General features: G+C 36.2%; 4 protein-coding genes across 4 annotated transcripts; 1 reads left to right on the forward strand and 3 right to left on the reverse strand.

Moving 5' to 3' along the window:
• Positions 1–809: 809 nt before the first annotated feature.
• Positions 810–6,380, reverse strand: GLCNAC1PUT1 (N-acetylglucosamine-1-phosphate uridylyltransferase 1). Its single transcript, XM_011098528.3, has 15 exons — positions 5,923–6,380; positions 5,569–5,623; positions 5,328–5,479; positions 4,739–4,778; positions 4,379–4,471; positions 4,188–4,300; positions 4,034–4,108; positions 3,595–3,634; positions 3,406–3,488; positions 3,224–3,301; positions 2,988–3,131; positions 2,067–2,134; positions 1,439–1,553; positions 1,192–1,348; positions 810–1,035 (listed from the first exon to the last, which is right to left on the reverse strand). Exons 1-15 carry the CDS (start codon positions 6,070–6,072, stop codon positions 938–940), a joined length of 1,461 nt encoding a protein of 486 aa, XP_011096830.2. The 5' UTR covers positions 6,073–6,380; the 3' UTR covers positions 810–937.
• A 1,209-nt stretch (positions 6,381–7,589) lies between these two features.
• Positions 7,590–10,094, forward strand: LOC105175954 (PLATZ transcription factor family protein). Its single transcript, XM_020698469.2, has 4 exons — positions 7,590–8,300; positions 9,226–9,300; positions 9,403–9,555; positions 9,632–10,094. The coding sequence occupies exons 1-4, from the start codon at positions 8,064–8,066 to the stop codon at positions 9,869–9,871; spliced, it is 705 nt and encodes a 234-aa protein (XP_020554128.1). The 5' UTR covers positions 7,590–8,063; the 3' UTR covers positions 9,872–10,094.
• Positions 10,095–12,014: 1,920 nt separating this feature from the next.
• LOC105175891 (phenylalanyl-tRNA synthetase class IIc family protein) lies at positions 12,015–16,204 on the reverse strand. The gene is made up of 10 exons (XM_011098530.3): positions 15,948–16,204; positions 14,842–15,032; positions 14,196–14,402; positions 13,994–14,111; positions 13,419–13,495; positions 13,130–13,309; positions 12,994–13,038; positions 12,777–12,881; positions 12,386–12,499; positions 12,015–12,280 (listed from the first exon to the last, which is right to left on the reverse strand). The coding sequence occupies exons 1-10, from the start codon at positions 16,144–16,146 to the stop codon at positions 12,230–12,232; spliced, it is 1,287 nt and encodes a 428-aa protein (XP_011096832.1). The 5' UTR covers positions 16,147–16,204; the 3' UTR covers positions 12,015–12,229.
• A 537-nt stretch (positions 16,205–16,741) lies between these two features.
• On the reverse strand, positions 16,742–18,747 carry TO2 (thioredoxin O2). The gene is made up of 6 exons (XM_011098531.3): positions 18,465–18,747; positions 18,068–18,133; positions 17,896–17,946; positions 17,707–17,786; positions 17,562–17,606; positions 16,742–17,013 (listed from the first exon to the last, which is right to left on the reverse strand). Exons 1-6 carry the CDS (start codon positions 18,703–18,705, stop codon positions 16,915–16,917), a joined length of 582 nt encoding a protein of 193 aa, XP_011096833.1. The 5' UTR covers positions 18,706–18,747; the 3' UTR covers positions 16,742–16,914.
• Between the last annotated feature and the right edge of the window lie 1,693 nt (positions 18,748–20,440).

Here is a 20,440-nt window from a genome sequence, read left to right on the forward strand (position 1 = left end):
TAAAAAATGTTATAAAATTTACTAAGTTGTTGATTGAGCTTGTTTTTGTATAAAAATTAAATATATAAATAAAAGTATCATAATTTATTATTATCAAAAATAAAACATATAATATTAATTAATAATTATAATATATGATCAATTTTGAGTATAAATTGATAAATATTGAATATGAAATTAAATATATATATATATATATATATAAAAACTCACAATCTCATGAATAAAGAAAAATGAGGTGGAACTGGAACTCAAGTGGGCGTCTGCCACCCCTAATTTGATATCCTTACTTATTCAGTCTGCTAACAACATTGATTCCAAAATTGAAACCCCTCCCTTTTATTTTTATTCTGCCAACTTATTCTACACCAAGTTGATGCGATGCCTTAGTAATAAAAAATCAATTAGAAAAGTAAATCCATCAATAAAATATAATATTAGAAGATTGAGATATTGCAATCAATTGTAAATTAAAATGGGTGTGAAGGAACTTGATTTCTTGTTAATTCATTTCATATATAGCCAGACTTCAATCAACAATAGGTCTAGTGGCAACAACAGCAAGATGCTTCAATTTGCTTTTTTAGGAAATAGCAATAGAAAGATCCTCCAACATCCAATTGGAAGGACTATATAGAATTTGCCAACTTGACTCTACACTTTTTCTCACTATTATGTTATTATTATTGCATTATCATGAACCATATTGGTATATACGTGGAAGCCGGTCTGAAGAAAAATGTTGTGGTTTTTTATTTCTTAGGTAGCTTTTAATCAGAGAGTGCCGCCTTCAGATTTCAGAGTCGTCATTTAGCCAAATTGCAACTCATTCTCGCATTCTGATGATTTACAGGCCTCAATCAAGGGGACAAAAAAACAGCAACCAAGAAGAAAGCCTCTTATATAATCCATCTCAAAATCAATGAAATAAAGACAACTAAAACGCAATCTCACAGGGAGCGTGAAATGTTCTCCCACGGCAGATGGCCTCAAGGTTTTCTCCAGCATATGAGCAAAGGGGTGACACTTCCACACCTGATGATTCAACACCAAAAGATGGCATAAATAAGAAAATGTGACTTGTAAGTTGATTAAAATAGAAATTTCAGATTTCTTTTCTTTTCTTCTCTTTACCCAATTACAAAAGATGTTGCCACTATAATCAAAATCCAAATACAAACACAAAATTACCAGTTGCATATAGGGGCACCGAATGAGTCAAGAATCCACCAGCGGCAACCACCCAACGAGTGTGCAGACGAAGGACCAGCAGGCGAGCACTATCAGGAGTATCAAAGTTTGATCCATTGGCATTTTTCACTGGTGCAAATTCTTCCTCACGCAAAACCTATACAAATAAGCCAAGAGTTCATCCAAATTACATGTATTGCCTTGTTCCCTCTTTCCAAAAAGTAGCAGAAAAGTAATCAGGAGATACCTCAAAAAGTGCTGTGGAAGGTGCATAAGGAAATGCATCAAATATAAATTGCTCTAGTTTGTAACCCACTGTGTGCCCGTGAATCGAAGGGATATTCTTTTCTGCTAGATGATAGCTGCACCCACAGAACAAAAACTGCTAGATCATCCCATCAATGAAAACACTGGAAATAGCATTTAAGATCATCCCAAACTCATTCTGCTTATTCATACAGAAAAAATGTTTTAACTGTCAGATATGCCCACTTTTTCAGTTTAATAGCTGGAACATATCAACTAAGCAAAAGAGAAGAAAATCCACAACTTTCCATCAAATGTGTGCAAAAGGAAAAGATGCGTCAAGATTCAATGCAGGAATCAAGATAAGTAAAAATGTGAGGACCAAAACCAACCTGATATAATACAGATATCTCAATCGAGAATAAATAGAGCACTTGCAACAGAGTCACAAACAGCCAAAATTTGTAGAAAGTCTAGTTGGGAGCAAAGCAAGATGACATTGACAGAATAATGTTAGATTAGCTAGGGACACAAGTTGTAAGGAAACACTCACAAAAACGCATGCAGGGGAGTGAGTGTGTGGTGGGGGGTGGGGGGAGAGAGAGAGAGAGAGAGAGAGAGTTACTGACATGCTATCCTTCTCAAGACCATTTGCTACTTGGTTCAAAAATTCTAAAGTGAACATATGTAGGCAAACCTGAAACGAGGAAGGCACATAAGAGAAGGAAAAGGAATACCAACAAATACATGTAAAAGTTGCTACAGAGCATTTTACAGGCACAAGAAAGCTTTCTAAGGTACTTAAATTACATTTGACATTTAGGCTTTAAAAACCATTTGGATTTCGATTATGCCATAACTCAGTTAAAATATTAACAAAAAACGTTTTACTGTTTCTTGGTTGCGAATTATATCATTCTGATTCTATACCTACTTTCAATTTTAGGTTGTATGGACGTACTCAAAGACACATCGATTCCTGAATATGAAGAGTCAACACAAACTGCTTTTAACTGGAGCAGGGTCTATTCACCCGAAGCTGCAATTACAATCCACTATTCTAAAGGTACTCCACTTTATACATTTTAAAGTATAAGAGCTGACAAGAGAACATCAGCCATGATCAGATGTACAAGCGGGACCATGGTTAACACATTTGGAACTCCAAAGGAGAATATAACAGAACTGAATAAAAATGGAACGGATCCACTACATCCAAATGCTTAAAAACAATTACTAGAACTAACACAAGATTATCAAGATTTAGGTGATTAATTAAGGGGGAATATCTACCAAAACTTGACAGAAACATTACACGCAGCAAACAAGTAAATAAAACTTGAATTATTGTGGGATAGCACTCTGAAAGCATGAATAATTTTATTTGTTTAAAAAAAAACATTGCGATGCATTTCAATATGGTGTTTATGAGCACTGTATTTACTACAGAGAGCTCTTGACACTAATAACCACAAACCTAGTTTTACAATTGAAAAGAGGAAACAAATGTACTTAGACGATATTCAAATGAAATTAGAGAACGACCATACATTACTCCAACAAAAGCGAAGTCGGCCAGTTTCCTGATTTATTGCACTAGCTAGTGACTGGTCCAGTTCACTGTACTCAACCACAGAGAATGGTCCACCTTTCCCTCGGCGAACAAATACACCAACCTTCTCTTGTGGGTATGCCTAAATCCAGTAAATTGAGAAGGAAACCATAAATAATATGTATAACCACTAATTCTTAGGTCTCATTATTTCAAATATGAAAACCTACAGACCTTCCGGACAACCTTTGCAGCAGCAGCAACACCGGTTTCGATGAAATAACCCACGAAAGTTGGATCAGCTACGCGTATCTGTTTGCAAAACATTCTTGTTTGGTTATGAGTAGAATATATCTTGAGATAAATTCAACCTGGAAAAAAAATAGGAGCATAAGAAAGAAAAAGAAATAACTCACCAAAGCATTATCAACTCCACAACAATCCAAGTATTTTATGCCTCTCGTAGCCATATCTTCCAATAACCTTGAAGATTTCAAAGCTGCAACAAGAAATCTTCCAAGTTGAATCACAACATATTTTGGAAGTTGGTGAAGGCCAAGAGCAAACCACAAAGATAACATGCAATTCATCTTAATTAAGTGCACCTGAATAAACTCCTCCATTTCCATCAGGAGACTTTGCCGCCTGGCTTTAGAAAATAGATATTTATAACTATTTACTGATAAACTGAAGAAGTAATAAACATAAATAAATAAATAAAAGCAGACATAAAGAACATAAAAGAAAACCATGACTACCAGTATGTTATGAAAACCTTTTGAGAGTGAAACATAAGCAGAAACATATATCTTAATATAAGTTACAATTATGTTGTGCCTTCGCAAAGACATCTTATCAAGAAGAAAGTATTATTCATCATACTAAAGGCACTTTCACAACAAAAAGCCGATTGCACGCTACCGTGTTGATAAAACACAGTCGATTATGTGTATCCAAAATGAGAGTTATCAAGTTACCAAGGTCTAGATATGAATCTGATCAATGATAACACATTCAATCAAAGTAACCAAGAATAAACCCTACTCTGTATGGAGTTTCCATTATAAATCTACCATCTCTGGACACACAAGGAATCGTGCCCTGCTGGAAGAAGGTGACCTGCGTCCAATTTAGATTTTCACAATGAGTTTTTTATGTTTAATATCAAAAACCCAAACCAAAGTCAAAACATTCTTACTTGCTCTGCTTCAAGCCCAAAATATTTATGGCTCTCAAAGAACTTGCGGGTGGGTTCATCAGTAAATGGACTGGTCATTATGTACCAATGTATGGGGGTAACACTTGCAGAACCTGCATGTACCGAAGTGATCAAAGTCACAGGTCAAACAAATGAGGCAACTGGAGTCCATGACAGAAGATGAAACTCACCCTCATTTACAGATTGAGCTGCCAGTCGTTGAATACATAAAATTCGCTCAGCTTGAAGCTGGAAAAGTGATTTTCCAGATGGAAGTCCAATATCTAAAATGAGGATAAGAAAAACTCTCAAGTGTCAAAAAGAGTACATTTCAAGGACAAGAATTAGTGTAGTTAACAGGATATATTTTGAAGATGCTTTCACAAATTGTCAAAATCAATAGAACGGCTGATTTCATTTTCCAGTTGTCTCGATATGGTACGAGAGGAATGATAGTAGATGGATTAGAGGTCATTATACATATACATACAAATGAGAAGTCCCCCTTCAAGTTTAACGTCAGTAATCAAGCAAACATCCATATAACTTACTGAAACAGCCTTTTGGGTCTGAACTTCCAAGGCGAGTTCCCTGCAATCAGAATATCCAAGAGTTACAAGGGGAACATTCAAGAACCTAATAAGCAGGCGGCATTCCAATGGTCTACTTGAGAATAATGGTAATTTATGTTTAGCGTAGTCCCCAAATGAATCAGAATCTTATAGACAAGTATTTGTCAGCAAGCATGTATAATCTCGTTGCGTGCATCCAAACTATAGCAGGTTTAGATGCATAACACAGAATTGCATGTCATATTTCGCATTCATAATAAGCAGTATAGTTGCTATAATGCATAGTAACTGCCAATCATTATTGGAGAAACTTGAAGTATGAAAATGTTATATTGGTGGGTCCACAATAACTACTCTAATGACATTATTGTGAATTAGGTCCTCTATGACTATTCCTTTAAAAAAAGGTTTTACCACACACACACATGCAGATATGCTCATTCCATTAAGCAATCCACAAGGAGGTCCTCAGATACATATTTTCTTCAATGCTTTTAAGTCTTGTTTCTAGAGTTAAAAAAGATTTGATCGTCATCCTGGATGGAGGAATGGTGAATGATTAACAAACCTGTCCACCAGACAGAAGTAGCACGCCCAACTTTCCATCCGAGATGGCCTTTAATCCCATCTTCCACCACCTCTCTCTTTCTTCCATTGTCCGCTTCTCTACAGTCGACACATTGGTCTCTGGAACCGGCTCTATAGCTGCTGCCGGGAGCCCTAAAAAGATGAAGCAAATTTGGTGAATTAAGCGCACAAAAGTGATTTATTAAGACATGCAAAATACAAGTGGAAGTTAACAGAGGAACCTTGAGAGCGAAAGGAGCACCGAATAATCCGATCTATTCTTGGAAGATCTAAGTTCTGCAAAAAAGTTTATTAACCCTAAAATTCTCAAACATATAAAGAATTACTCCAAGAAAAGAATCCGACAAGTGAACCAGCAAGTAATTGGAAAAGAAGGAATTGGTATTTTTGTAGACTAACAAATATCTTGTAGCCAATGATGATGGGAAAACTATAGAATGAGGGAACAAGTTGATCAACTTCACATAAACAGAGTTGAGAGTTTGAATATTGAGTTGCTGAAAACAATTCCAATGAGTAGAATAAAGAACAAACCCCAAGGAGAGAAAGAAACTCCGAAAAGAAGAGAGAGTGACCTGGATGTCGTTGACGAGGTGGTGGCGTTCTTCAGTGGAGAGCTCGTCCCAGAGGGCAAAAGCGTCTTCTTGGCCGTAATCTTTGAGGCGCTCGAGCAGGGACTGGGGAGGGTGGGAGGTCTCATTGAGATCGGAGTCGGGTTCCCTCATCTCTAGATGTTGGGCCAGATCTAGTTAGTAGGTAGAGGGTGAGAGTTGAGAGTTGAGAGAGAGGGAAGAAAGTAATAATAAGTTAAAAGGTTGAGAAAAAACAGCAACAGTGGGGAGTGGATGAGTGGGAGGGGGAGGAAGACAAGAATAGGAGGGATGAAGAATGAGTTTGGGGTTGGAGAGAGAAATGACGAATGTAGGGCTGAGAGTTGATCGAAATTACTTAGTTATATGCTGCCTGCATCTGCATCTGCATCTGGTGGCGGTGGTGGTGGTGGCGGCCGGTTATTGCCAGTTGGTAGTTGGTAGGGTGGGGTGGGTTAATAATAATTGGAGGATAATTAATTAATTAAAAGGGATGACACTTTTTCATTATTTGAAGTTGATTGGACACGAGTGGTTATGCGGTTGTAATCATGACCCTCCACTGCCCCCTTTTATATTTTCTTGGAATTCAAAGAAAAGTTAAAAAAAAAAAAGGGCATTCCATCTCATATTCTCATAATAATAATGATAACAGTAGTATTAGCAGCGTAAGAGGGTGATAAGAAGAAGAATATGATGATGAGAATGGGTGAAAACAGACATGTCCCAATGTTGAACACTAGAATTGTAGTGTAAAAGCAAGGTATCTCAAGTATGAAGCAACCAACCAACCAACCATTGTGTCTTCTCATCCTTAATTCACTTCTTCTTCACTCAATAAATTACTATCATTCATATTAATTTATTAGGTGAGGCGTTGTTGTTTCCCACTCACTCACCAGCTACGCATTGCACCTCCACCTCCATCTCCATCTATTATTGCAAAACCTTTAAGAATTACAATGATTTTATTTAATGAGCCACATCACTATAATTCTACAAATCATAATCTTGATCCATAATTAACAACGTGTAATGAATTATTAATCGTTGAAAAAAAATATATGTAATTAAATATTTATTGGTAAGTAAGTTGTGAAGTGTGAGGGGGTGGGGTGCACCGACACTGAGCATCTCACTATTTAGTTATGAGTTAACCCAACCACCACCATAACATATTTGAGTGCACTAACATATCATTATCATATATATATAAAATTATCAATCAGAGTTTGGCTTTAATTCCTTCACTCAAATCTTACAAAAGCTGTAACACTACCACCAATAAAACAAGCGAGAAAGAAAGTCGGCCGCCACCGACAATATGTATATATATATATTTTGGTCCCTGAAAATCAAGGAAAGTTAGTTGGATATGAAGACAAAAATAGAATTGGACGCGATATGGGCCGTATGGGTATGAAGCAAACCTGACTAACCATTGGCATTGGGCTTAATTGGAGACCCAACTTTGTGATTCAACCCAGAAATTGGACACCCAAGATTTATTCATATGGTAACCAAATATTGAAAGAGCGAGTGTGTTAAGAATGGGAATTGCACACAAAAAGGATAGACTTTGTTAATATTAAGAAAAGAGAAATTGTATAAAAAATGGAAGGTAAAGATGAGAGAGATATTTATTACTACTACTACTACTACTACTACTACCCTGTGATTCTCTCTCACTACCACAGCACCACCACTATCTTCTTTCTTTTTCACCTTCCCCCAAAATCATATATATTACGCACCCCTCTCTCTCTCTCTCGCAAAAAAAGCCTGTGGAGTGGTATTGGAATAAATAAATGGGTAGAGTAGGTAGTATATATAGGAGGTGAGATGCATTAGAGGAGGTAGGAGGACAAGACATGATATTATCCCAAGTATAAATGGGTGCATCGCATCTCTCTCAAGTAAAAATCACAAGGCAGCTAACAGCTAGCTACCCCAACCCCAACCCCTCCTATACATATATATAATTAATTAATTAGTCAAGAAGAGCAGAGACACCGAGGCAGTAATTAAGTCAATGTTGGTGCCTACTTATAAATAGTACTAGACTCACCACTACTCACTCACACTCTCTACACGAGTCTCTCTCTCTCTGTGTGTATGTATCATGTATGAATATGAATATGATGATGATGATGAGAAGAGAAGGCGAGTGGGAGTCGGAGTCGGTGATGATGAAGGCTCCTGCATGGCTGCAAGGTTTAATGGCGGAGACATTCTTCGCTGCTTGTGGGGTCCATGAGAATCGCAGGAAGAATGAAAAGAACATTTTCTGTTTGAATTGTTGCCACAGTTTATGCCCACACTGCCTCCCTTCTCATCAATCCCGCTCCCATCCTCTACTCCAGGTACCTACCTACCTCCCTATATATACAACATACCTACCTCTATTAATTAACTAAAAATATTTAAGTGGTAGCTACTTGCTAGCTCATGTACGTACGTTTAATTATGGGTTTCATATAATTAGTTTAGTTTTGTTTTGTTTTGTTTCTCCATCCATCCATCCATCCAAGCTAGCTGCTACCTACACTACTGCCTCTTTCTGTCACTCTATGAATTGAATAGCAACCCCAATTAAGCTGTATGACGATATTATTTTAAATTATGTCTGTGCGTGCGGGTTGTAATTTGTAAGATGATGGAAAATCAAACTTTGATTTGTGCATGTACACATGAATTTAGGTTTATTAATTAATTAGGTGTTGAACATATATATGTATATATATATTAAGTTTAGAGTATATATAATGATGAGGTACTCTTTTGTTATTACTAAGATGTTTATATATATATATCCATCTGGTCTAACTGACTGATAATTGTAAAAGTCGGGGGGATACTTGGTTAGATAGACTACTTGGTTTTATACCCATTTATAGAAGCCTTTGCACTACCATGTTTTTAATATCATGTGTATATATATATATATATATATAGAGAGAGAGAGAGAGAGAGAGAGAGATTAATTTGTGCAGTGGAGTGCAGAGTGGCTCCGTCCTCCTCCTCTCAAGTCTCACCTGTTGCTTTCCATTCAAAATGATCAGTTTGACCCTAGTCAGTCTTTTTTGTCTCTATTTCCCAATTCAATTCTACTCATCAATTATCTCCATCATTTCCTCTCTCCCCCCCTCCCCCACATTCAATGATTTTTCAATTGGATGCATATCTTTGTTACTTTTGAATTATTAGTTTTTTTTTACAAAAAAAAAAAAGAGTAAAAAGTTTAGAAAAAAATGTATGTATGTATATAATTTGGAAAATTAAGTGCAGGTGAGGAGATATGTGTACCAAGATGTAATCAGATTGGAGGACCTGGAAAAGCTGATCGACTGTTCCTACATTCAGGTACGTAGCTAGGGAATTACAATTACTAGTCTATTGTGACTTGTGAGAAAGTATAATGTAATTTGTTGTTGTGGTCGTGGTCGTGGTCATGATCGTGGGCAGCCGTATACTATAAATAGTGCTAAAGTGATATTCTTGAATGAGAGATCACAATCCAAATCATCTTGCAATGTTAAGGCTTCTTCTGCCAACTCTTGTTTCACCTGCCACAGAATTCTTCAGCACCCATTCAACTTCTGCTCTCTCTCTTGCAAGGTCCGCTCCCCAATCCTAATTTTATTCTTTCATTCATGAATGTAATCATCTGAATGAATGGTGTGGCCACGTGCAGGTGGTGTATCAAGGCCAAGATCTATCACCCATCTTGTACACCTTTGATCAATCTAATCTCACCATCTCTCAATTAGTGGATGCCCAAATCACTCCAAACTCCATATTGGAGGATGAATACGGAACCCGTCATTCTGAAAATCCAACAATTAGGAATTCAAACAATAAACCAGGATTCATTATGCTCTCTAATTGGAGCAGCAGGAGAAAAGGGGCTCCTCATAGGTCTCCTCTTTCTTGAATCAACATTATAAATACGTTTATTACTATCATAAATTTTAAAAAAAAAAAAAAAAAAAGTATCTGTATAAAAGTGTAGTAGCTAGTCGATTGCTCCTTTTTTCTTTTTTTTTTATTTGTGGTTGTAGTGGGGGTGTTGTATGATCCAATACTTGTGTGTATGTGTAGGTTGAGCTGTGCAATGGGAACAATTCCTTCCTAATTCTAAATTTATATTCACTCTACTTATTTATATCTATATTATACATTAAAACTTTTAGTATATTTTACAAGTGATATCATGATTCCACGTTCATCTTTACCTATATATATATATATATATTGAATTATGGATGATAATTGTAATTAGAGATCAAATATTGATGGGCAATTGTGAATTCGCTCCATGTCACGTAGTATAGTTACCTAAATGATTTGATATCAGAAACATTAACGTAAAATTCTTTTTTCGTTAAAATTATATTTTAAATTTTAAAAACCCAAAGAAAGAAAAACATGTGGGCGGCATTTGAAAATGCAAATGGTGAGGGGTTCACATGGTGCGGGCGCGGTGGATTGGTGGGTGGGTCCATTTCTAGTCTGTTGCTGTTGCTGTTGCTGCCTCTGCCTTCTCCTTCTGCAACAAAATATAATAGCTACTGTGTCGGAAGAGCCATAACGGGGAACGGCCACGTGGAACCACCTCCACGGACAACCACTCTCTCCTACTCTCATTATCTCATCTATATTTTAGACAAACTACAAAATCAATCCCCTACGTATGGGGTTGGCAAAGTTGATTTCATAATTTGGAGGGTGGGAAACTCAACCAATGAGGAGGACATCCAAACCTAAGCCCCAATTGATTTGTTAATTTCTAGCTATTTTGGCCAGGGGACCAAAATGATTATAAATTTAAATATAAAGAATGTTACTTCAGTTTCATAGTTATGGGATCGCAAAACCTTATAGGACTAATTTTATAATTTTGCCGACATTTTAATTCCCACCTAATTAATTCATAATTCCAAGTTTTATCGTGGATCCTTAGTTTAACCTTAGTGTGTGTGTTGACTGCAAGTGGAAGTGGAAGCAAGGTGGGGGGGGGGGGGGGTTGGCAGGAGAGGATTCTTCTAGGTATGTGATGAAAACGGGGTTTGGGTTATTATTCAGACTTACAAATGGGTGTTGGGGGGTACTGTGACTCACCAGTCACCGACTTTATTTCACCCCTTTCAAGATGGACTAAATTCGAGAAGGAACAATGTTTGATGATCAGATGATTGATTAAGGTTCTTGTTCTTTACCAAAACACACGCATATATATATATATATATATCAATATATCATATTGAGAGAGAGAGAGAGTAAATGTTTATGATGATGGTGGTGTGGCATATATAAATAAATAAAAAAGAAAAGAAGTAATTATTATTTAATCCATATGGAGTGTTTACAGCGCTTTATATGTACCACTCATCCTCATAATTATTGGTGCCAAATTATTAAAATTGGGGGTGACATGAATAAGTCATGTAGGGTTTGAGGGGAGTTTTCTTTTCCAATGATTGAACATTGTGTTTGTGTTGGTGTGTGTGTATGCATGTTTGCTGGAGTGGAGCACATTTTCTACTCTACTCATTAATTCAAGCTGGTTGTAGAATAAACATTAGTTGGGACCAGACCACACCCCTTTCAGGGACCAAATATATATCATATATTCTGTCTCTCTCATATGTATCATCATTCTCTCTCTCTCTCTCTCTCTCTCTCTCTCTCTATATATATATATATATGTAGTATAAATGTGTATGTATATGTATACTCTGTCTCTCTCTCATATTAATGTACATGTATATATGTGTGTGTGCTAGAGATATCAGAGAGAAGATAAGGATAGAGAGATTGTGTGTGGTCAGAGGCAGGTGATGATATTAATAATCATGTATGATATGGCATAATATCCATCCCTTTGATGCTCAATTGGACCCACCTCATCACCCTCTGCTTTTAATTATAATAATTATTTCTAATTTGTAATTCTTGAAATCCAAATGTATGTTTTCACTATAAAACTCTCTCCTCTCTTCATCCTTTTACTTCTTAATACAAACTTCATTTTGTTAGAATAAAACAGGAAAAAGCTGTTTTAACACCCATCACACTCACTATAACTTTCTCAACTACTGTATATAAATAGATATTCCGCACAAGAAATTTCTAATCCTCACAAGTATGGGAAGTAAATAATAAAAATACAGATGGATACCTTTTGTTACACCCCAAGCTGTAAACAGATAGAGAATGGTCTTCTGTACAAAAAGCTGAACTAAAATGGATGAAACCACATGGCTTTCATTGGCAGCAGCACTCCAATTCCTCATCTCAGGACAACTTTCAACTTGCTCTCCACTTGTTCCCGCACTTTCCACTGTACCATAATTTCATCATTTTCCAGTGATCATTTAAATAATTGTCAGCCAGAAAAAGCTTGTGAAAACATTTAATCACGTCTTTCTTTGGTAATATAGTATACCTGTAAATCATTAATCTCCTCATCAGTGAGTGAACGCTCCATCGACCTATATGCTATCCTATAACAGTGACTCGTCATTCCTTTCTTGTTGGTGAAGTTATCGATCAATTTCACCTGTGCATATGGAAATTTGTTAAAAAACTCAATATTAAGAGAAAAAGGTCCCATTATTTTAAAAGTCTTGTTGGTTAAGAAAATGTAAGGTGGTAGCTACACAGCTTTCATAGATGAAAATGGGCACTGCATAACAAGTATAGGATAGATCGAAAAAGATATCGACAAGTATATCAACTCATTCTAAAGTTGAGTTGCCAACAGCTCAATGCAATTATAAACATCTCATTCATACTTCTCCAACAGTCTTGTAATGAGAATATCAAATGAACACTACCTCTTCGACAAGATCTCCAGCAATACCCCTCACAACTTCACAGAGGTTGTTTTCGGTGAATGAATCACTTATCCAGAAACTCATGTCCTTATAGCATGGAGGATACTGCAAAAGTTTGCCAATAATGTGAGTACCTGCCGCTATTCTTTCAGTCTTCAATAAATATTTAGATAAGTATAAACTGATAAGAGTATTTCTAGGAAATGTCAATTCATACCTTCGAAAATGGTTTAAACTTAACCCCAAGCTGGCCTTTGGAGAACTACATAAAGATTAAGGTAACATCTCAGGTCCTGAAGATTTGTTAAATATACAATACAGCTGATTATAAGTACATTTAAAGAGCATCATACTTGTGAAGTAAACCGCTCGTCCATCGTCCAGAAAAGACGAATATCTGGAATGTCAAATAAAACCATTGCTAATCGTTCCAGTCCAAGCCCAAATGCCCAAGCAACATTGTCCATCCTACCACTTCTCTTTAATATTTCTTGCTCCATCACTCCACATCCTAACACTTCTAACCATTTCTCCTGAAATAAAGTTCATAGTTTATCAAAATCAGAGGAATTGAAGATGTGTCTTTGGGGAAAGAAAAAGGAGGTCATTGCAATCAATATTTGTAATTAATAAGAAAGATACCTGAAAAAATATTTCCAGTTCAAATGAGGGACTGGTGAATGGAAAATAAGTGTCAATCCAACGCATTTCCACGCCACCTGTAAGTTTTTTAAAACTTAAAGGATGAGGTTTAAATAGATCAAAAGCGTAAAAGCCCTATTAATAATATTAAATCAAGTCAACAGTTTTGAGGACACACTAAGACATGAGATCTAGTAACAGTTGAGAGCTCTGCTGTGAAACCTCGTTTCCTGTCACATGCAGGAATATTTCCAAAACTTCGATCTTAAGTGCTTCAGTGTCAATTGCTTGGTTCCAGCAAATCAATGCATGGTTCTTTTTGCATTCTTCTTTATGTACGTTCCTATGTTTCTTAGTTTTCCTTTCAAAGAAGTGTGAGTGTTTTTAAGAGTTACCATATTAAATAAATTAAAAGCATGTCACGTCATTACCAATTAGTGGATTAACTGAGCAGATTAACAGCTGGCCTTTCAACATAGTAGAAAGACTGGTATTTTGCATCACCAAGATAAAATATGGATTGTTATCTCCTTGTTTTGGCAGTGATACAGACAAAGGAATATTCAAAAACGTACCAAATAAATGGCGTGCCAAACCCTCAAGACATTTTTTTAGATCCTCGGCTGCATATGATGTAGCATCAGTACCAGATGATTCCCAGTCAGCTGGAGTAAAAACACGTACTCCTTCCATCTGTTCATTATGCACAAAAACATCTTTAGAAGAACTCAAGCAACAAAACAGCGGAACTGATCAGAACAACACACCAATAAGAACCTGATGGAATACAGGGTAGTGAGTAGAGTCAATAGAATCTCTGCGATAAACATCTCCAGTGACAAGAAAATGAGTATGGCCTTCACTAAGTAACTCAGCTTGATGTGCACTTGTATGACACCTCAGGACAGTTTGAGAATCCACATAATATGTGTCATTGTAACTCCTGCTTACATGATCAGCAGGCACCAATACATCATCAAAGTTCTGAAAGAACAGAATACAACATCATTCAGATTTTCCAGAAATTCCAAGCTGTATGGTTTAAAGATGAGTATGGTTCACAAAATATCTGATGGAAAACTGAAGAATAAGAATATACGTCTAGCCATTTTTGCAGATTTTCCAGAAATTCCAAGCTGTTGGCTTAAAGCTGAGTATTGCTCTAAGGTTTCAAGAGTTGGTAGGTTCTTAAAGTAAGAATTTGATTTAATGTCACTGGACATGAAATTTGATACTCATTAAAGGTTTATGATGTGTTTAACATTTCTGTTAAAAAGAGGCATGGATCAAAAGAGAAGCCAACAACTACAAAGTTTCAGAGAATGGAGTGATTGTCAAGCATAAAGCAATAACAAGATCACAAAGAAACACTCTACCAAACAGAAATTTAAAAACTTTAAATACCATGAACGAAGGGACGCACCGCTTTAACAGAAACTATTGGGCACAAATTGTCAAACTTGTCAAATTTGGTGGGGTAGTTGGTGTCAAAATAGTCATAGATTGCATTCTTTAGTATGCCAAGAGGATGCTGATCCCTCCTATGAAGCTGCATTCCCAGCTTTGAGAAAATTGAATCCGGAACATTGTTTGTTGGGTCATCCTTCACTATCTCTGTACAGATATATGATCAATCATCACAAATACATGACAAACAATTTAAAAACAATAGTGTATGCTATACCATTATCCGACTCAGTATGGCCTAACAAAAAGAAGAAGAGCAGAAACTGTCCTAAAGCACATCATAAACTCTACTAAATGACATTAACAAATACAAGATATAAAGCAATCATGTTTCATGGTGATTAAATTACCGGATGAACACAAACACACAACTACTCACACCATGATCATACGATAATGACGTAATAAAGTACCTTTAGAGGGACACCATACTCGCACATATCAAGTCAAGATTACAGGAAGATAAAGATTTGCATTAATAAATCCAAGAATCACAAAAAAGAATGACAAAGGTTTTCTTTGTGTAAAGAAAATCAACCAAACAATACTAAAACAGTGAAAAAAATTCACATCCAGGACCAATTCCCAGAGAGTTAGGTTCTGATAACATGTATGTATGTGTGTGTGTGTGCACACTTTTAATTTGACAACAGAGGGCTCTGTAACATAGTATGCGCCTGACCATGATCCAGATAATGCGGTATATTATGTCAAATGAACAGGTGAGAAAGTAAATTTTTTTCAATAACATAACGCCTTGGTCGAGAAAAGGGTAGCCACTGACATTCTAGTTAAGTCAAAACCCAGTTCAGAACAATTCTTCACGACCTTTGAATCTCTACGGCTTGAAAGCGACCAAAGATTAATCATAACAGACAGACCGATCAAGATTCTCATTACATTGGAAAAAGAAAACTCAAGAACCATAAAACAAGAATCAAGATTCACATTCCAGGCCAAAAATTGACCCAAGAACCTAAAGAACAACCAAGATTTTAGCACTGGGAGGCAAATAGTGAAGCGAGTCAAGTATAAAACCACATTAGGTAATATAGAAGTTACCCTCTCTCGAAATCTTGAGGCCTCCAAGTTCAACAAGTGAGGAGGCCACCGGGTGCCTCCACTTCTTGTGGGCGTGAGATTGGACAGCCGCGGAAGAGGTGGAGATAGATGAAAAGCGTAAGCAAAAGGCCAGGGTGCTCCTCTGGAGGAAGAGGGAAGGCTTTGAGAAAATGGTGGCGTTTGCGAATGATATTGCCATGGGAACTAGGCTGCTCTGTGGCTGTGGGAAAGGGAAGTGGGGGAATTTAGATTTAGTTGGGATTTTTTTTGGATAAGAGCTTTATTTATGGGCCTTTGTTGTAGCCCAACAACAATGTACGTCACAAGTCAAACGTAGTGGCCCATGTATTTTCTCACATTTTTCTTTAAATTATTGTGTCGGACCTTTTTTTGGCGAACTCTTACAGATATATATATAGATAGTTGAAAATGGAGACGTGCAACAACAAATACAAAACAATAGAAGAGTTTATTTCTAGTACTTTGATAATAAACAATAAATACTTTGACTGAACTTAAATTTTCAAAATATAAAATTTTAAATTTAATATTTTTTATATTTTATTTTCTTTAACTATAAGTGCATATAATAAGTGTGGCAACAAAATATTAAAATAAAATAACATGACAACAAAAAAAATAAATAGAGGATGAAAAAAGAAAAGACCTTACATAAGGAATGGGACAAATGAGTCGGGGGAGAAAATACGATGTCAAATAAAGAAGACGTTGGATATTAAGACATTATGGTTTTAAGTATTAATTCTGTCAATATACTAAGGTAAGCACCATGATACTTTTAAAGAACCTCATTAATACAGATACCATAGTTATAGACAACTGAAGCTACCAAGTCATTCCTACATACAGAAATTGAACTGAATTTCCAAGACTGAACAAGCGGAATAATCTGTAATGCTGCTATATGGTATAAAAATTTGAGCGCAAAGCAGAGCAGGTTTTGCTATCACTTGTATAATGCTTCCATTGTATCCTTGAGGCGTTGAACATCTGCACCAATGACTTCACTCGCCTTTTTACCATTTTGAAAGAAGTGCAATGTAGGCTGCATCCACAGAAGAGCATGCTCAGCAAAGAATATAATATGCAAAGAAAAGGAAAAGATCACCATGCACATTTTACAGATACCCACTACCAACTGTACAACAGCATGAACTCAGAAAGAGAGAAAAGAAAAATCCAAAATAAAAGCATCCATAAACAGAAATAATATTTTTGGCATCAAAGGTCTTGTGTAACTGACAGAATATTTAGGAATTCAAAGATGTTTACCACTGAGGTAAACTTATTGCTTTCAAAAGGCACATCATAAAGTTCAAGTAAGAAATTAAAAAACTCCAAAAGCTACTCTCCTCATCCTTCACAGTTGCTTAACAGACGCTAAAACAAGCAGAAACACCATACTTGTCAAGTTACATGATGCATCATTGATCATACATGTTAGTGTACCCAAATTTCCAAAATTTGGGGACGTCATCCAAATTGACGGTTACATACTTTTCCAATAAGTATTCGGTGCACTTCAACTTTTATAAATCATCAAATATACCGGATAACAGTACAAATACAAGAATAAGAAGAGAATGGTCTTACCACAGCATGGATATTTAGCTTGCTCAATGCACTTCCTAGCCCTTCCTGCACATGCAAAAGTTCAATAATGTAGGATGCTGTCACCATGAGTTGAGAAATGCGCCGTGAGAACTACAAAAAGTGATAGTTTTGGTGCGTATTTCACCTTATCGATGTCTATTTTATATGTGGTCACGTGGGGGTATTTCTCACTCAGCTGCCCGATTATAGGGGACAACAATCTGCCTGCAGATGATTTAAGTGGGGCAATTTCATACAATTTCGAGATAAGAACCATTTAATATTAAGGTAGGAATCAGAAGCAGAACCAGAGACTGTTGATAGCAAAACTTACAGGGGCCGCACCAAACTGCAGTGAAGTAGAATATTGCAGGCAAAGATTCATCTATATACCAGAATCCAGTCAAAACGCAAGCATCAATTCATGCTAACTTAAGACAACATGAGAAGAAAAGGCTTAGTCATGTAGGATATATTAAGAAGATGCATTTCTTTTGCAAGTATACCTTGAACCTTGCGAAGTGAATCATTAAACTGCTCTTCTGACTCAATGGACACAACGTTTGATGGATCTGTAATCGAAAGCCACATTGATGGCAATATTGAAGGCATGAAGAATAAAAAATTACAATCGTATCATAAATATCAATTAAAGCAAAGAAAGCCATCTAATTCCAGAAGTGGGCAGTCATTGAGGATTAAAATCACACGACTTGTTAATTTGAAACAAAAATAATTATAGATTGATCATCAGTAAATTGAGAATCTTAGTTTCAAATAGACGAATTGCACTCACTCCATTACATCTAAAATATCATTCTGAATCCATATATGCCAAAAATGTTTACACGTAAGACTTGTGGACAAATCAGATTATTATCATGGTTGGAAAGAGGGAAAGACCTGCAGAGGGTGGAGAGGAGAAGCTCCGGGAGTGATTTAGGTGGAGATGGGAGTGAAACTTGGTAGCGGGGGCGGGTGTAATAAAAAGTGGGGGGGTAGCGACGTCGGCGAGGATTAGAGAGGAGCAGGAAGCGGCGAGGGCGGAGGAGAGAATGAGATGGTCGCTGATTGAAGAGAGAGAGCGACATGAGGGGGCTGTACCGCTAACTAAACGACGTAGCATTGCGCTCGCTCCTCTCATTTCGGCTTCTGCAACTGAAATAAGGGTTTTGGTTTTGGAGAGATTGGGGGTTTTATTGAATTCGGAATGAATTGGAGAATCCCTTAAGCCCACAAGTGGAAATGGGCATTGAAAGTGGGCCTAATTATGGGCTTAGGGGAAAAAGAGGAGTATATGGAATGGAGCCGACCCACTTACAAGTTTTAAAATCATTTTAAAACAAAAATGATTGATAAATAAAAAAAAATTATAAGGAATATTAATTCCAAAGCTTATTGCGTATGGAGAAAAATAAATAGTAACAGGCAGGTAGCAACAATCTGGTGCAGCTGCTCACCTGCCTATTCACCTGCCCATCTCTCAACAATGTAGGGGTATGGCAGACTAATTACATAGTAGAAAGTTATATGAATTGTTGAGCGAGTGTAGTATGGAGGGTGGAGCATCAATCAATCAATTCCAATTCCAATTCCAATTCCACTCCTCAAAATTAAATTGCTTTTTTGGTGTGTATGATGAAGTGGAAACCAAGTCATAGTTGCAATGACCAAAGTGGTTTTATTATGACATTGACTGCCCACTCACTACGCACCACATCACTCCCACAATTCCCCTATAATTTTATCTCTATATATATTAATGTTAGCTCTGCTCCTAAAACAAAACAAACCATGTAATGCCAAAAAGGATACCATAATTCAGCTATATATATATACATAACTTAGCCAAACGTGCGTATTGCCCATCAATTTTAGTCGCAAACCAACCACCTAAAACATTAACCCAATCTTACTCCAAATATTTAGCTCCTCTGTTTTCTTTTAGACCTAAATTTTTGCAAGAAGAATCAAAATGTCTCCTCATAATTCAAACTATTTTGATGCAGTTAAGGATTATCAAAGCCACTTGATTTTCAGACACATTCATGGTGTTGTACATTGGGTTGGATTCGTGGGTTCGTGAATTCGTAATTCAATATGCATTCATATTTGATATAAATTTGAGGTCTTCCAACTTAATGTTGAAATTAGAATTCTCTAAGATAAATACTATCTAATAGAGTTTGTAGTCTCTCAAATATATATTTGTATATTAACTCCTATTATGAATAAGGTTATGTACACCTATAAATAGGATATATAATTGTGATCAAAGATACACAAAAACGCTATAAGTGTGATAGAATAGATGAGTTGATCACATATACCCTCCTAAAGATACTTGCTTCAAATAGTCTCTCTATTTTTCTCTCTACGATCTTTATTGAAACATCACCATAGACTCTTTGAATGTAAGATATAAGCGAGTGAGTTACTTTAGTAGTAATCCACTAAGACGAGCAAGATGTGTTTGTTGTTTGTATAAAATTTGAAGCAATATCCAATGTGGGGAATCTTAAAAATGTTCGTGGGATGGTTTTCAAAACAACGAGAAAGTAAACATGTTTGTGATTCAATAAAAGTATAGACTTGTAAACAAGCTAGATTTATGTACGTGGATCGACATACTTCTATTACTACAGATTTGATTGATTCACGATTTTAATGTGATTATATATATATAATCATTCAAGTGTAATTTGTTGGGATAACCTAACAACCCGTCCTCTTATTGTATTTTCACTCCTATTTTTTTTAAAAAAAGATGGTGTCGAGATTTATTACAGCAAGAACATGACATTATTTATGATTAAAATATAAGAATTGAGGGGTCTCATGCTTGGAACTTATTAAGAATATTATGATTTGTTTTATTG

The sequence above is a fragment of the Sesamum indicum genome, linkage group LG12 (assembly GCF_026168435.1).
Source record: "Sesamum indicum cultivar Baizhima isolate 11 linkage group LG12, ASM2616843v1, whole genome shotgun sequence".
Lineage (NCBI taxonomy): Eukaryota > Viridiplantae > Streptophyta > Magnoliopsida > Lamiales > Pedaliaceae > Sesamum > Sesamum indicum.